The sequence below is a fragment of the Anomaloglossus baeobatrachus genome, chromosome 11, assembly GCF_048569485.1.
Source record: "Anomaloglossus baeobatrachus isolate aAnoBae1 chromosome 11, aAnoBae1.hap1, whole genome shotgun sequence".
Lineage (NCBI taxonomy): Eukaryota > Metazoa > Chordata > Amphibia > Anura > Aromobatidae > Anomaloglossus > Anomaloglossus baeobatrachus.
In genome coordinates, this window is record NC_134363.1 from 59,482,440 (window position 1) to 59,500,380 (window position 17,941).

At 47.8% G+C, this 17,941-nt stretch overlaps 1 protein-coding gene across 7 annotated transcripts in view; it reads right to left on the minus strand.

Moving 5' to 3' along the window:
- Positions 1–17,941, minus strand: part of PPP1R12C (protein phosphatase 1 regulatory subunit 12C) — a 173,873-nt gene that overhangs the window by 54,652 nt on the left and 101,280 nt on the right. For 3 of the 7 annotated variants that reach the window (XM_075327848.1, XM_075327845.1, XM_075327844.1), the window contains exons 10-11: positions 2,767–2,949; positions 400–513 (exon numbers count right to left, since the gene is read on the minus strand). The exons of 1 other annotated variant lie outside the window; for it this stretch is intronic. In XM_075327848.1, the coding sequence (XP_075183963.1) occupies positions 400–513; positions 2,767–2,949 (297 nt within the window). The remainder of the gene's footprint in view (positions 1–399; positions 514–2,766; positions 2,950–17,941) is intronic. 3 more of the 7 variants (XM_075327847.1, XM_075327846.1, XM_075327849.1) reach the window with 2 other exon arrangements.

A 17,941-nucleotide genomic window follows, 5' to 3' on the forward strand; every position in this document is an offset into this window, starting at 1 on the left:
CTCACTAAGTATGAAGCGCTTGCTTTATTCTTATTTTAGTTTTATTTCAGAGTTGCTGGACCCGGATCATTAGCCAGAATTCCCGGAGAATTCTGGGCTTGGGACACTGGTATGTTTGAAACCATGTGGATCTGGACTTTTACAGGCAGTGTCTGCCCATCACTAGTCTATAGCTTTTTGACTGAAAGAATCTGTTTTCTTTCAGTCTTACATACCATGTGAAAAAACCCAGAATCCATTTTTTCAAAGATTAACACAACAAGTATTACTACAAAATTGTGGCACACAGGACGCCTATAACACAGGGCACATGATCTAGTACAGGGCACATCTCTATAGAGCAGGCTTAGCTTTCTTGGCTCCGCTGCCACTACGTCTATGCTACGTCCGGGTCCCTACCACTGAGGCTTGGAAGCTTTTTTCCAGCTGACTGCGCAATGGTTTACTGCTGCTCACTGCCACCGCTTCTAGATTTCTTTTCCACTTCTGAAGGATTTCCCAAATGTCTGGCTTCTGGGACAGCAGAACAAAGAAGGGCCATGTAACAAAACACCGAACAGCAACTCACACGTTTCACCTTCACTTACTAAACTTTATATTAAAAAAAAAACAAAAACAAAAACTAAAATAATTTTGACTTTCCTGGAAGCTGAGATGAAAACTTTTTTGGGGTGGGGTCCACACAGCTGTTACGTGAACAGTGAAAAATATTGGCACCTGGAAAATTTCAATATTAAATATGTTGAGTTTTATGGCATAAATAATCAATTCTTAACCGTTCTGCCCACTTTTACAGGGATGACAATTCAACAGGTAAAGACAGAGCAAGACTAGAGACAGATGTCTGTAGTATTTTAGTATAGGGGAGGGTGCCGCCGTCCCATGCCTTGGTGGGGAGGGTGCCGCCCCATCCCGCGCCGTAGAGGGGAGGGTTCCGCCGTCCCGCCGTAGAGGGGAGAGTTCCGCCGTCCCGCCGTGGAGGGGAGGATGCCACCCCCGTCCCATGCCTTGGTGGGGAGGGTGCCGCCCCGTCCCGCACTGTGGAGGGGAGTGTGCCGCCGTGCCGGGGAGGGTGTCCAGAAGGCATGTGAGCATCCCGTTAAAGGGAGTGCAGATTTCCCGTCAAAGGGTGAGGGGTGGGCTGTGTGGCCGTTCCGTCATGGGGGTGTCAGGAGTGGTGTTTCTATTATAAGAATTGCTTGGGGGAGTGCGGCCGCCCCCGTCCCAGGAAGTGTGGCTGCCCCTGTGCCGGGGGTGAGTTAGGGGTGGTTGGAGTTTTTGGGTTGTGCGGCTCTCCCGTCATCGGGGGACGGGGGCTTGGGAGTCGGTTCCATGATGAGAAGTGTTTGGAGGGGTGGTCCTGTCATGGGGGAGTGTCCGGTAGTAGGTGTGGTCCCATCATGGGAGATGTCCTGGATGCTCTTCGTTGATTGATACCCAACCAGAACCCTCAGCTGTCTGTCTGTCTCCTGGATGAATGATAACTGTCATTCAACAGCAGAAGGGATCGGTTAGGCGTTCATCTAGGTAATCACAGACGAAGGGAGTGCACCACAGACATTTGGCATTGCTGCGTGTGCAGGATTAAGGACTAGTGATGGGCAATGGGAAAGTCAAGCAATTTCAAACTCAGATGCTCGATGGAGTAACGAGCGGTGGCATGTGCGCTCGCCATCATTATTAAGGATGTTTTGCTATAGGTTCTCGCCTTTCCCCGCTCCAGTGGAGACTCTCCGGCACTTCTTGGGTGTGTGAAGGAAGTCTACAGCGCACATTGTTTTCATCCAACTGTGTGGATCCGACCAAACTCCCAATCTCAGCTTCCTGGACTATTATTTCAGCAAAAGGACGGAGGGCACAGACATTGGGAGTACCTACAGTGGGAGCTTATAACTAGCACTTTACGATTTTAGTTTTATACTGGTTAGCATTGGGCATACCATGTTGTAAAATGACTGCATACCATCATAAAATGTTAGTATCTACAGAAATGACAGAGCGAACGAGGCCAGTCCAGGACGACCATGGATTATGCAGCATTTTGTTTTCTTACAACTGAAAATAAAACTTTCCAAAAAATAATCTGCAACAAGTCAAGTACCCGAGTGATGGCTTTTGTTTTACGCCTAGAAAAGGTACCATCGTGCTAGTGCCTTCCAAAATCTTACAGCAGTCCTGCAGACGGTATCTTCCCATCGGTAACGGGTCACGGCATGAGACAAGATGCTTATGAAGATCCAAACAGTGATTGTAAAACATTGTCTAGACATCGCACATGCATCTAGAGAGAACCTTACAGGGAATGTTATCAGATTTTTGCTACCCCATCTGTAGAGGCAGAGACCCTGATTCCAGCGATGTGTCACTTACTGGGCTGCTTGCTGCAGTTTTCATAAAATCAGAGTTTTATCTGCTGCAGTTCTCTGAATGCTGAGCTCTGTATAACCCCACCCACACCACTGATTGACAGCTTTTGGAGAAAGCTGCCAATCAATGGTGGGGGCATGGTTAATGGTTATAACTAGCTCAAGAATATAGACAAATACATTACAGCAGGTTTACTAGTCATTTAATGATAATTTACTGCTGATAAAACTGTGATTTTATCAAAACAGCAGCACACAGCCCAATAAGTGACATCAGTGGAATCAGGGTCTCTGCCCCTACATTAGGTGGCAAAAAGCTGGAGACAGATTCCCTTTAAATGTGTATCTGCTCTTACTTTACTGATCAACAGAAGCAAAAATAGGTACCGTAGCTGCTCACCCTTTCTGGGGTGTCCAGTCGGGGGCTGGAAGCAGAGCGCTTGATTCCTGGCTCTTTGAAGCTACTGTCCGCTATTCTGGCATCCTGCAGAGCCCCGAAGCTGCCAGTTTTCCGTAAGCCTGCCCTCAAGTTGGAAAAGGAAAGCTGGCATCTCTCTGTGATGCTGCCCGGTGCCCCAGAGAACTACAGATATGGAAGAAGGGGATGTATGGGGAATTGTGATGGATACATCTCAATTTTGCCACTTTAAAAAAGGTAAAAAAAAAATAACTTCTGGCATATACATATAGAAAAGAACGGAAGCACCGGCTGCTGTATATAGGATGCACTATAAGAAGGTCTAATATAGAAGAGTATATAAAGAGGAGATGAATTATATGCGGAGGAAGTGGAAGCACGATGGGCAAATAAACGCTGAAATGGATGGATGCAAAAGAAGGGAATTTTGTTTACTTACCGTAAATTCCTTTTCTTCTAGCTCCAATTGGGAGACCCAGACAATTGTTTGGGTGTATAGCTACTGCCTCCGGAGGCCACACAAAGTATTACACTTAAAAGTGTAAAGCCCCTCCCCTTCTGCCTATACACCCCCCGTGGGATCACGGGCTCCTCAGTTTTAGTGCAAAAGCAAGAAGGAGGAAAGCCAATAACTGGTTTAAGAACAAATTCAATCCGAAGAAACATCGGAGAACCGAAACCATTCAACATGAACAACATGTGTACCCGAAAAAAACAAAAATCCCTAAGAAAACAGGGCGGGTGCTGGGTCTCCCAATTGGAGCTAGAAGAAAAGGAATTTACGGTAAGTAAACAAAATTCCCTTCTTCTTTGTCGCTCCTAATTGGGAGACCCAGACAATTGGGACGTCCAAAAGCAGTCCCTGGGTGGGTAAAATAACCCCTCGTGATAGGACCGTAAAACAGCCCTTCCTACAGGTGGGCAACCGCCGCCTGAAGGACTTGTCTACCTAGGCTGGCGTCCGCCGAAGCGTAGGTATGCACCTGATAATGTTTGGTAAAAGTGTGCAGACTCGACCAGGTAGCCGCCTGGCACACCTGCTGAGCCGTAGCCTGGTGCCGTAATGCCCAGGACGCACCCACAGCTCTGGTAGAATGGGCCTTCAGCCCTGAGGGAACCGGAAGCCCAGCAGAACGGTAGGCTTCAAGAATTGGTTCCTTGATCCACCGAGCCAGGGTGGATTTGGAAGCTTGCGACCCTTTACGCTGACCAGCGACAAGGACAAAGAGTGCATCCGAGCGGCGCAGGGGCGCCGTGCGGGAAATGTAGATTCTGAGCGCTCTCACCAGATCCAACAAATGCAAATCCTTTTCACATTGATGAACTGGATGAGGACACAAAGAAGGCAAGGAGATATCCTGATTGAGATGAAAGGGGGATACCACCTTAGGGAGAAACTCCGGAATCGGGCGCAGAACCACCTTGTCCTGGTGAATCACCAGGAAAGGAGATTTGCATGACAGCGCTGCTAGCTCGGACACTCTCCGAAGAGACGTGACCGCTACTAGAAAAGCCACTTTCTGTGAAAGGCGAGAAAGGGAAACCTCCCTCATAGGCTCGAACGGCGGCTTCTGGAGAGCAATTAGAACCCTGTTCAGATCCCAGGGCTCTAACGGCCGCTTGTAAGGAGGGACGATATGACAAACCCCTTGCAGGAACGTGCGTACCTGAGGAAGTCGTGCTAGGCGCTTCTGAAAAAATACAGATAGCGCTGAGACTTGTCCCTTGAGGGAGCCGAGCGACAAACCTTTTTCCAAACCGGATTGCAGGAAGGAAAGAAAAGTAGGCAATGCAAATGGTCAGGGAGAAACTCCCTGAGCAGAGCACCAAGATAAGAATATCTTCCACGTCCTGTGGTATATCTTGGCGGAGGTTGGTTTTCTAGCCTGTCTCATGGTGGCAATGACCTCTTGAGATAATCCTGAACACGCTAGGATCCAGGACTCAATGGCCACACAGTCAGGTTGAGGGCCGCAGAATTCAGATGGAAAAACGGCCCTTGAGACAGCAAGTCTGGTCGGTCTGGTAGTGCCCACGGTTGGCCTACCGCGAGGTGCTACAGATCCGGGTACCACGACCTCCTTGGCCAGTCTGGAGCGACGAGGATGGCGCGGCGGCAGTCGGACCTGATCTTGCGTAGCACTCTGGGCAACAGTGCCAGAGGTGGGAACACATAAGGAAGCCGGAACTGCGACCAATCTTGAACTAAGGCGTCTGCCGCCAGAGCTCGGTGATCGTGAGACCGTGCCATGAAAACCGGGACCTTGTTGTTGTGCCGAGACGCCATTAGGTCGACGTCCGGCATCCCCCAGCGGCGACAGATCTCCTGAAACACGTCCGGGTGAAGAGACCATTCCCCTGCGTCCATACCCTGGCGACTGAGGAAGTCTGCTTCCCAGTTGTCCACGCCTGGGATGTGAACTGCGGATATGGTGGATGCCGTGTCTTCCACCCACGTCAGAATCCGCCGGACTTCCTGGAAGGCTTGCCGACTGCGTGTTCCTCCTTGGTGGTTGATGTATGCCACCGCTGTGGAGTTGTCCGACTGAATTCGGATCTGCTTGCCTTCCAGCCACTGCTGGAAGGCTTGTAGGGCAAGATACACTGCTCGGATTTCCAGAACATTGATCTGAAGGGTGGACTCTTGCTGAGTCCACGTACCTTGAGCCCTGTGATGGAGAAAAACTGCTCCCCACCCTGATAGACTCGCGTCTGTCGTGACCACCGCCCAGGATGGGGGAAGGAAGGACTTTCCTGTTGACAATGAGGTGGGAAGAAGCCACCACCGAAGGGATTCCTTGGCCGCCTGAGAAAGGGAGACGTTCCTGTCGAGGGACTTCGACTTCCCGTCCCATTGGCGGAGAATGTCCCATTGTAGTGGACGCAGATGAAACTGCGCGAAAGGGACTGCCTCCATTGCTGCTACCATCTTCCCTAGGAAGTGCATGAGGCGTCTCAAGGGGTGTGACTGGCCTTGAAGGAGAGATTGCACCCCTGTCTGTAGTGAACGCTGTTTGACCAGCGGAAGCTTCACTATCGCTGAGAGAGTATGAAACTCCATGCCAAGATATGTTAGCGATTGGGTCGGGGTTAGATTTGACTTGGAAAAGTTGATGATCCACCCGAAACTCTGGAGAGTCTCCAGCGCAACGTTCAGGCTGTGTTGGCATGCCTCTTGAGAGGGCGCCTTGACAAGCAGATCGTCTAAGTAAGGGATCACAGAGTGTCCCTGAGAGTGCAGGACTGCAACTACTGCTGCCATGACCTTGGTGAAGACCCGTGGGGGCTGTCGCCAGACCAAAAGGCAGGGCTACGAACTGAAGGTGTTCGTCTCCTATAACGAAGCGTAGAAAACGCTGATGCTCTGGAGCAATCGGTACGTGGAGATAAGCATCCTTGATGTCTATTGATGCTAGGAAATCTCCTTGAGACATTGCGGCGATGACGGAGCGGAGGGATTCCATCCGGAACCGTCTGGTTTTCACGTGCTTGTTGAGAAGTTTTAGGTCCAGAACGGGACGGAAAGACCCGTCCTTTTTTGGTACCACAAACAAATTGGAGTAAAAACCGTGACCTTGCTCCTGAAGAGGAACAGGGATCACCACTCCTTCTGCCTTTAGAGTGCACACCGCCTGCAGAAGAGCATCGGCTCGGTCGGGAGGCGGAGACGTTCTGAAGAATCGAGTTGGAGGACGAGAACTGAACTCTATCCTGTACCCGTGGGACAGAATGTCTCTCACCCAACGGTCTTGGACCTGTGGCAGCCAAATGTCGCCAAAGCGGGAGAGCCTGCCACCGACCGAGGATGCGGAGAGAGGAGGCCGAAAGTCATGAGGAAGCCGCCTTGGTAGCGGGTCTTCCGGCTGTCTTTTTTGGGCGTGACTGAGCCCGCCAAGAATCTGAGCTCCTCTGATCCTTTTGAGTCCTTTTGGACGAGGAGAATTGGGACCTGCCCAAGCCTCGAAAGGACCGAAACCCCGACTGTCCCCTCCTCTGTTGGGGTTTGTTTTGTCTGGGCTGAGGTAAGGATGAATCCTTACCCTTGGACTGTTTAATGATTTCATCCAAACGCTCACCAAACAGTCGGTCACCAGAAAATGGCAAACTGGTTAAGCACTTTTTGGAAGCAGAATCTGCCTTCCATTCCCTTAACCACAAGGCTCTGCGTAAAACCACGGAGTTGGCGGACGCCACTGCCGTACGGCTCGTAGAGTCCAGAACCGCATTAATCGCGTAAGACGCAAATGCAGACATTTGAGAGGTTAAGGATGCCACCTGCGGAACAGATGTACGTGTGACCGTGTCAATCTGTGTAAGACCAGCTGAAATAGCTTGGAGTGCCCATACGGCTGCGAATGCAGGAGCAAACGACGCGCCGATAGCTTCATAGATGGATTTCAACCAGAGCTCCATCTGTCTGTCAGTGGCATCTTTAAGTGCAGCCCCATCCTCCACTGCAACTATGGATCTAGCCGCAAGCCTGGAGATTGGAGGATCCACCTTGGGACACTGGGTCCAGCCTTTGACCACGTCAGGGGGAAAGGGATAACGTGTATCCTTAAGCCGTTTGGAGAAACGCTTATCTGGATAAGCGTGGTGTTTCTGGACTGACTCTCTAAAGTCAGAGTGGTCCAGAAAAGTACTTAATTTACGCTTGGGATACCTGAAATGGAATTTCTCCTGCTGTGAAGCTGACTCCTCCACTGGAGGAGCTGGGGGAGAAATATCCAACATTCTATTGATGGACGCTATAAGATCATTCACTATGGCGTCACCATCAGGTGTATCCAGATTGAGAGCGGTCTCAGGATCAGAATCCTGATCAGCTACCTCCGCCTCATCACACAGAGAGTCCTCCTGCTGGGACCCTGACCAGTGTGATGAAGTAGAGGGCCGCTCATAGCGAGCTCGCTTAGGCTGTCTGGGACTGTCGTCCGTGTCAGAGCCGTCACCCTGGGATGCATGGGACACCCCCGGAGCCCGGAGCTGTTCCAACTGAGGGGGACCAGGGGGCAGTGATTCAACCGTGCCCATGGCCTGAGTTACTGGTCTAGACTGCAAAGTTTCTAGAATTTTAGTCATAGTCACAGACAATCTATCAGCAAAAACTGCAAACTCTGTCCCCGTCACCTGGACAGTATTCACAGGTGGTTCTCCCTGGGTCACCTCTAGCAGAGGCCCCGGCCGAGCAAGTGCCACAGGGGCCGAGCACTGCACACAATGGGGGTCAGTGGAACCTGCCGGTAGAATAGCCTCACATGCGGTACAAGCAGCATAGAAAGCCTGTGCCTTGGCACCCTTGCTTTTTGCGGACGACATGCTGTTGTCTCCTCTGAGCAATCTAGGAGGGTATATAGCCAAGAATCACCAGCGACCGTACAGTGCAATGTATAGCATGCAAGCATAAAAATACAATTGTACACTTCGGCACTAGTGGGGTCTGCACCGGAGGTGCCGCTTACCGCCCGCTCAAAAGCGGGTGTGTGGTCGCCAGAATCCCGTGCCTGGGTCTCCCAGAACTTGTCTCCCCTCTCCAGCTCAGACTGCACACAGGAATGGCTGCCGGCGTTCTGTGAAGAGGGGCGGACCGTGGGCGTGCCTCAGACAAAGTGCGGGAAACTGGCGTCCCACTGTGCCCAGTGTGAGGGCTGGAGTATGTAAAGTAGACTCCAGCCCTCGGCGCTGACGTTCTGTACAGCGTCCCGCCCTTCCCCTGACTGGAAGGCCTGGGGGCGGGAACGAAACGAAACTAGGCCGCAAAAGCCGGGGACTCTAGTAATAAGCGCGGCCGTCAAATATGCACGGCCAGCGCGGAAGTCCCCGGCGCACCACAAGTCCCAGCCGCGCCGCAGTGTAAAACTGCCAGCAGCGGCCGGCGCGGCAGTTCCCAATACAATAACTCCCTCAGCAAGCTGTAGTTAGTGTGGCACAAGCGCCGCTGTTGTCCCCGGCGCACTAACACACCCAGCCATGCTGCAGTGTGTCTGCGCGCGGTCTGTACGGGGACACGGAGTACCTTGACGTAGCAGGGCCCTGTCCCTGACGATACTCCGCTCCATATCCAGCAGATTCCCCAGGGGCTGTGGATGGAGCACGGTCTCAGTGCCTGGAGACCGGTAAAATCCCACTTCACCCAGAGCCCTAAGGGGGATGGGGAAGGATGCAGCATGTGGGCTCCAGCCTCCGTACCCGCAATGGGCACCTCAACCTTAACAAACACCGCCGACAAAAGTGGGGTGAGAAGGGAGCATGCTGGGGACCCTAGTATGGGTCCTCTTTTCTTCCATCCGACATAGTCAGCAGCTGCTGCTGACTAAACAGTGGAGCTATGCGTGGATGTCTGACCTCCTTCGCACAAAGCTTGAAAACTGAGGAGCCCGTGATCCCACGGGGGGTGTATAGGCAGAAGGGGAGGGGCTTTACACTTTTAAGTGTAATACTTTGTGTGGCCTCCGGAGGCAGTAGCTATACACCCAAACAATTGTCTGGGTCTCCCAATTAGGAGCGACAAAGAAATGTAACATCATATACCCCAACACACAAAACTGCCCAGGAGCAGAGGCCGCAGCAGCCAGGCACTGATCCACACTTATACAAGGTCTTATACCGGATACTACCTTCAGCAATTAGAGATTGTAATTAATGAGAAGCAATAAGGGGATGGAAAACCCAGGAACCCGAAGAGTAACAGCCGGCCCCAACACTCCACCCCCACCCGCTGTGTAACAGCCGCCTCCAACACTCCACCCCCACCCGCTGTGTAACAGCCGGCCCCAACACTCCACCCCCACCCGCTGTGTAACAGCCGGCCCCAACACTCCACCCCCACCCGCTGTGTAACAGCCGGCCCCAACACTCCACCCCCACCCGCTGTGTAACACCTGGCCCCAACACTCCACCCCCACCCGCTGTGTAACAGCCGGCCCCAACACTCCACCCCCACCCGCTGTGTAACAGCCGGCCCCAACACTCCACCCCACCCGCTGTGTAACAGCCGGCCCCAACACTCCACCCCCACCCGCTGTGTAACAGCCGGCCCCAACACTCCACCCCCACCCGCTGTGTAACAGCCGGCCCCAACACTCCACCCCCACCCGCTGTGTAACAGCCGGCCCCAACACTCCACCCCCACCCGCTGTGTAACAGCCGGCCCCAACACTCCACCCCCACCCGCTGTGTAACACCTGGCCCCAACACTCCACCCCCACTCGCTGTGTAACAGCCGGCTCCAACACTCCACCCCCACCCGCTGTGTAACAGCCGGCCCCAACACTCCACCCAATCTGTAACATTCGGTCCCAACACTCCACCCAAACGCTCCACCCACACCCGGTGTGTAACATCTGTTCCCAACACTCCACCCAATCTGTAACATCCGGTCCCAACGCTCCACCCTCACCCGGTGTGTAACATCTGGCCCCAACACCTCCCTTAAAGTATAACATCCAGCCCCATTGCCCCTGATGTACACTATCCAGGATAACCTGCTCCAGTGTCACTGTAAGGAACTGAAACACTGTAAGGCCAAAGCCACGTTCTCCACCATTGTCCACACAGCTAAAATGGATTTTTGTATGTAAAGGCTGCATATGATGAAAAAATAAAGAAATGATGATGGGTGGATAAAAATCTGTTGTATCAGTCATACAAAAAAGTCCATATGTGCCCCACTCCAAGCTGACATGACATGCTATATCAGAAATAGCCAAAGAGGTTGGTCCTGGATCAGAAATGAGACGGCCAGGCGTCCCCAGCACTGATGGCTCTGATTTACGGGAGCATCTTTGAACTTTCATTTTGTCGTTCCTCTGTCATTCCTAGTGGAAACAATTCAACTGACAACTAAATATCACACCAGGAATTCACCTGGTGGCACTAATTTATTGTAAAACCGCAGACGGAGGGAATGCTGGAACTTGTAGTTTCATAAAAGTTGGAGGTCAGCAAAATGCGTGCAAACACCGCTGGAAAAAGGGGAATAGTAACCAGGCAATGGTACATTTCCAGGAGGAGCAACAGAGGAACAGCATAATACAGAGAGCGAGAAAAGACGCTCCAGAATCCATGTCCATGAGGGATAGAAGAGTTTAATAAAACAGACATGTTAGGAGAGCAGATTACAGACATGATGGGGCTCAGAGAATATATATATATATATATATATATATATATATATATATATATATATATATATATATATATATACATATATATATTAGGTCCAAAAGTAGGTGGACAGTATGTGTAACAGGGCTATCAAACATGGTGTAAAGTGAAACTGACTCAGTTGCCCTTAGCAACCAGATTCCACCTTTCATTTTCCAAAGAGTCTATGAAGGATGAAAAGTGGAATCTGATTGGTTGCTAAGGGCAACGGAGTCAATTTCACTTTACACCATGTTTCATAACCTATATATCATTTTTTTTTTATTTTAAATAAATTGACCAAGCTGATCCAAAGTTCCTATATCCCATGTTTGCATACCTTGGCATTTCAGAGTGCAGCTGTGTATTTTTCAGAAGTAGATTGCATGGTCAGCTTGCACTTGTTCACATTTGTCTGTTTGGATTAATAGACCGGACCCCTCCCCATAATATAGTGGGCTTAAATATGCTGACAGCTCCACTTTAGAGATAGATCTGTAAATCTCCAGCGTGGGCGACTGGAGATCTGGGGGAATGAGGATCTCTCCGCTCCCCTGTTGTGTCTGTTTTAGTAAATACTTGTACTTTCTTGAAATCGGACCATGGTCATCATCTATACATTAGATAGACAAGTTCTAGAATTGGTGCAAATTGATTGCCCAACCCGGTCAGTAATCTGTGACTGCTGAACAGGAGCCGCGAGGATCGCCTCTTACTTGACGGCATCCGTGGCTCCCCTTTTGATTAGCCAGCCTGCAATGATGACATCACACTGATGATGTCACGCCAGTCTGACTAGTCAAAAGAAGAGCGGCAGATGCCATCCGGTTCTCAAAGCTCCAATCAAATCCTTCTAAGAGAATAGGGGAGGGTGGAGGACGGGTGATGCCTCGCTCAGCCTGGAACACCCATGTTAGAGCAAAATCATTACTTTCTTTTGTTTCATTGGGGGACACATAAAACAATGGGCGTTTCCTGTGTCCCCCAATGAAGAATCAGAGAAAGATTTTACGGTGAGTACCCAACCGTGAGTCCTCTTGGACATGTATGAGACATTAAATGGAGCAAATCAGACTGTAAAGACATATCTTATTAATATAGGTGTCAATCTATTCATACACTTCCAGGAGGAACAACAGGAGGACAGCCCCATTTTTGAGATTATATTTCATGTCTTAAATCATATTTAATCTGCAGAAAAAAAATACAAAAATATTTCACGCGAAAACTTTTAACAAACCTTTCTAATATTTATGTACTTTATATTTTTTAAATCCGACTAACAGAGGAAAGAAATGAGGGGAATAAAGAAAAATAAAAACACAAATACAGGAACACAAAAACCAAAATGAACAGGCACAGGCGTACACTACAAACAAGACAAATGTTGCTCACCGCAGCCTTTTGGCCTCTCTGGGGCACCAGAATGATGCCGGTTTTGCGCAAGCTCTGACGCCACATGGAGGGACCTACCGGTCCAGCAAGGGGCAAAATGGGAGTGACAAAGGTGAGAAGGGGCTGGCGGGATGGAAGGAGACACACAAGCAGGCGCACGGAGACAACCACGCAGTAACAGGGAGCAAGGCGGGAAGCCATGGGAGAATGGAAGGGAAAATTAATAGAGAGAAATTAAAATCAGCAGAAGTGTAAAAAGACAAAAAAAAAAGACCAACCAGACACCTCAGATGGAAGGGACAAGGCGCCAGAGGAGGAACATGAAAAGTGGTTAGACAGAAAGGGGAAAGACAAAGACAGAAGAGAGATCGGTCCAGAAGTAGCCAATTTATCTCATTAACATAAGCACAATGTGACAGAATAAACCCATTACACTAAAGCTTCCACCCAGCGTCAGTAAGCTCTCACCAAGCCCGGAAAATAAAACAGCACTTTAAAGTGTAGCTCCAATTCAAAGCCAAAAATGGTCACCGCTTTAGAGATGTCAGGGTCCTTCCTAATATTACGTGGAGGTTCACCTCCTCCTCTTTGAGTGTTGGGTCTGGCAGGCAGCAGAACTGCAGGATACATAAAACTATAAAGCTCAGAACAAGTTCAGCTATTAGAGGTTTGTTCTGGGTCTTCACTGTCATCACTACAGACATAACAGGGCTTTGGAACAAGCACACAGCTCGGGACAGTGAGAGAAGTGATTAGGATAACTGCTCTGTAATTTTGCAAGAAGTATAACAGCAGCTTGTCAGGAGCTGAGAGTGAGAAGAAGAGAGGTAAGCAGCTAACTGCTGTATAGAAATCAATGGGCTGGAGAGAGGATTGGGATGTTAGGGGTTAACCCTTTCCCTGGTATGGAACTACTGAGTACACTCAGGCAGGGTTTTGGGTAGTCACAACTTGAGGATAATCCTTTAATGAAGAAGAAAATTGAGTTTTAGGCTGTATTGGATGACTAATGTGCACAGGGTCCCAAGTCTTGGCTAATGGAGAATGTCTCGGGAGAAGGACATGATGGACTATAACTAGTGGGTGCTCAGTAGTTGGATGCTCGGATGGGCGTGACTCAAGCACCCGAGTATAATGGAAGTCAAAGGGGAACATTGATTTTCATTATACTTGGGTGCTTGAGTCGCGCCCATCCAAGCATCCAACTGCTCTTACCGTGTACCGAGCCCCTGAGCATGGTCGTGCTCGCTCATTCCGAACTATGACATTCACTCCCCTATATTGATGCAGGAACTAAGTTGTCTGGCAGACGCTAATTCCCCTCTCCCCATTGAAAAACACATGCTTTGCCGTCAGACAAAGGTCCGTTAGGAGGAGGGGAAATGTCTGACCATCTTGGATGAAGACAAATGACTTTCTATTTCTCAGATTAGATTGCATCATTGGAGACTAAGACAACAAACTGCAAGGAGCTACACTTTAAAGCTGAAAAGCTCTGGCACTGCACAAGCTGTAGACATTTGCTGCACTGAGGCATGCATGGGGCCAATGAAATAATGGGGGAAAGAAGCAATACTCTAAAACGACAATGTCATGCTGCCGAAAGCCGATGACGACAGTGGACAGAGAGTTTTGTTATACCAGTACATTGTTCTAATAAGTGCTGATGTGAATCGGCACCATTGTCAAGTACACCCAACAATCCTAGCTACAGTATTAAAGGGCTTGTCCACCTTTGGGGACAATTCTTTTTACCTAAATGCATGTATTTGGGGCTAAAAATACATTTGATTCAATCGGGTTTCAGTAAACATTTTGCACTGATGGCCTTCTATAGACTGTGTTGCACTGTGTATTGCTAGCTGCAGAATGAGGTAACTGAGAATCCATCAGTGAGCTGGTTCCAACGGTCTGTTAGGAGGGGAGTTGTCATTTTATCTGTTTTTTCCTGAGCTCCTCTTAGTTGATTTATGACCATGGACCACTTCTAAGTTAAATGTGTAGCAAAACAAAGAGCTTGTAACAGCTAAACGGTGCAGAATATTTAATGAAACCCAATAGCAAACATGGTTTATAGCCCAAAATACATGGATTTAAATATATAAATATATTTATCAAAAATAGCCTAACTTTGACAAACCAGCCTTGTCATATACATCTAATATGGAGCTGTGGTAACAACGTTGCACACGGTCTATATTGTATGCTACTACACAGAACATCTCTCACCAGATCATCTCCATTAGTGCAGCCCTACTGCACAATATCTCCTTAGAGAGGACTTATCACTTCTGAGAAAAACTCAAAAAGTGACAGAAGATGACATTAGAAAACCCTTTCTCAAACATAGATCATCAGCAAATAAGATTAAGAGCAAGTCAGCAAAATGCAAATTCTTCTAGCCTCCTTCCAATCAGGAGCCTGAACATTCAGACATGTATTAAGATGTCCATGGGTATTATGCAGGCCACATAAAGAAGGAGGACACCGCTGCTTCTAATGGGTCACTTTGAAAAAGGAAGAGATTGCTGCTTTTAAAGTGTTAATCTACTAGAAGATTAAGTTTCTTCTTGTAAAGGTTTAAAGTACTAGAGCAGGACATAGCTGCTGGTAAAGTGTAAATCTACTAGAGGACATAGCTGCTTGTAAATGGTATATCTCCTGAGAACATAGCTGCATGTAAAGGGTAAATCTACTAAAGGTTGTACCTGCTGTGAGCATCTTAAATTGTGGAGGATATTTAGTCCTCTGTTATTTTTTTTAAATCTACTAGAGGACATAGCTGGTTGTAAAGTGTAAATCTACTACAGACATAGCTGCTTGTAAAGTGTAAATCTACTAGAGGACATAGCTGCTTGTAAAGTGTAAATCTACTACAGACCTAGCTGCTTGTAAAGTGTAAATCTACTACAGACATAGCTGCTTGTAAAGTGTAAAGGTGGTGTCACACACAGCGACGACGACAACGACGTCGCTGCTACGTCACCATTTTCTGTGACGTTTGCAGCGACGTCCCGTCGCTGTGTGTGACATCCAGCAACGAGCTGGCCCCTGCTGTGAGGTCGTTGCTCGTTGCTGAATCTCCTGCTTCATTTTTTGGTAGTCGCTCTCCCGCTGTGAAGCACACATCGCTGTGTGTGACAGCGAGAGAGCGACGAAATGAAGCGAGCAGGGAGCAGGAGCCGGCGTCTGGCAGCTGCGGAAAGCTGTAACCACTGTAAACATCGGGTAACCAAGGGAAGACCTTTCCCTGGTTACCCGATATTTACCTTCGTTACTAGCCTCCGTCGCTCTTGCTGCTAGTGCCGGCTCCTGCTCTGTGCACATGTAGCTGCAGTACGCATCGGGTAATTAACCCTATGTGTACTGTAGCTAGGAGAGCAAGGAGCCAGCGCTAAGCAGTGTGCGCGGCTCCCTGCTCTCTGCACTGTGACATGTAGCTGCAGTACACATCAGGTCAATTAACCCGATGTGTACTGTAGCTAGGAGAGCAAGGAGCCAGCGCTAAGCAGTGTGCGCGGCTCCCTGCTCTCTGCACATGTAGCGACGTTATAATCGCTGCTGCGTCGCTGTGTTTGACAGCTAAGCAGCGATCATAACAGCGACTTACAAGGTCGCTGTTACGTCACAGAAAATGGTGACGTAACAGCGATGTCGTTGTCGCTGTCGCTTAGTGTGAACCCAGCTTAAATCTACTACAAACATAGCTGCTTGTAAAGTGTAAATCTACTACAGGACATAGCTGCTTGTAAAGTGTAAATCTACTACAGGACAGCTGCTTGTAAAGTGTAAATCTACTACAGACATAGCTGCTTGTAAAGTGTAAATCTACTACAGACATAGCTGCTTGTAAAGTGTAAATCTACTAGAGGACATAGCTGCTTGTAAAGTGTAAATCTACTAGAGGACATAGCTGCTTGTAAAGTGTAAATCTACTAGAGGACATAGCTGCTTGTAAAGTGTAAATCTACTACAGACATAGCCGCTTGTAAAGTGTAAATCTACTACAGACATAGCTGCTTGTAAAGTGTAAATCTACTAGAGGACATAGCTGCTTGTAAAGTGTAAATCTACTAGAGGACATAGCTGCTTGTAAAGTGTAAATCTACTAGAGGACATAGCTGCTTGTAAAGTGTAAATCTACTAGAGGACATAGCTGCTTGTAAAGTGTAAATCTACTAGAGGACATAGCTGCTTGTAAAGTGTAAATCTACTACAGACATAGCCGCTTGTAAAGTGTAAATCTACTACAGACATAGCTGCTTGTAAAGTGTAAATCTACTAGAGGACATAGCTGCTTGTAAAGTGTAAATCTACTAGAGGACATAGCTGCTTGTAAAGTGTAAATCTACTAGAGGACATAGCTGCTTGTAAAGTGTAAATCTACTAGAGGACATAGCTGCTTGTAAAGTGTAAATCTACTAGAGGACATAGCTGCTTGTAAAGTGTAAATCTACTACAGACATAGCCGCTTGTAAAGTGTAAATCTACTACAGACATAGCTGCTTGTAAAGTGTAAATCTACTAGAGGACATAGCTGCTTGTAAAGTGTAAATCTACTAGAGGACATAGCTGCTTGTAAAGTGTAAATCTACTAGAGGACATAGCTGCTTGTAAAGTGTAAATCTACTAGAGGACATAGCTGCTTGTAAAGTGTAAATCTACTAGAGGACATAGCTGCTTGTAAAGTGTAAATCTACTACAGGACATAGCTGCTTGTAAAGTGTAAATCTACTACAGACAGCCGCTTGTAAAGTGTAAATCTACTACAGGATACAGCTGCTTGTACAGTGTAAATCTACTACAGGATACAGATGCTTGTAAAGTGTAAATCTACTACAGACATAGCTGCTTGTAAAGTGTAAATCTACTACAGACATAGCTGCTTGTAAAGTGTAAATCTACTAGAGGACATAGCTGCTTGTAAAGTGTAAATCTACTACAGACATAGCCGCTTGTAAAGTGTAAATCTACTACAGACATAGCTGCTTGTAAAGTGTAAATCTACTACAGGATACAGCTGCTTGTAAAGTGTAAATCTACTAGAGGACATAGCTGCTTGTAAAGTGTAAATCTACTAGAGGACATAGCTGCTTGTAAAGTGTAAATCTACTACAGACATAGCTGCTTGTAAAGTGTAAATCTACTACAGACATAGCTGCTTGTAAAGTGTAAATCTACTACAGACATAGCTGCTTGTAAAGTGTAAATCTACTAGAGGACATAGCTGCTTGTAAAGTGTAAATCTACTACAGACATAGCCGCTTGTAAAGTGTAAATCTACTACAGACATAGCTGCTTGTAAAGTGTAAATCTACTACAGGATACAGCTGCTTGTAAAGTGTAAATCTACTAGAGGACATAGCTGCTTGTAAAGTGTAAATCTACTAGAGGACATAGCTGCTTGTAAAGTGTAAATCTACTACAGACATAGCTGCTTGTAAAGTGTAAATCTACTACAGACATAGATGCTTGTAAAGAGTAAATCTACTAGAGAACACAGCTGCATGTAAAGTGTAAATCTACTAGAGGACACAGCTGCATGTAAAGTGTAAATCTACTACAGACATAGCTGCTTGTAAAGTGTAAATCTACTACAGACATAGCTGCTTGTAAA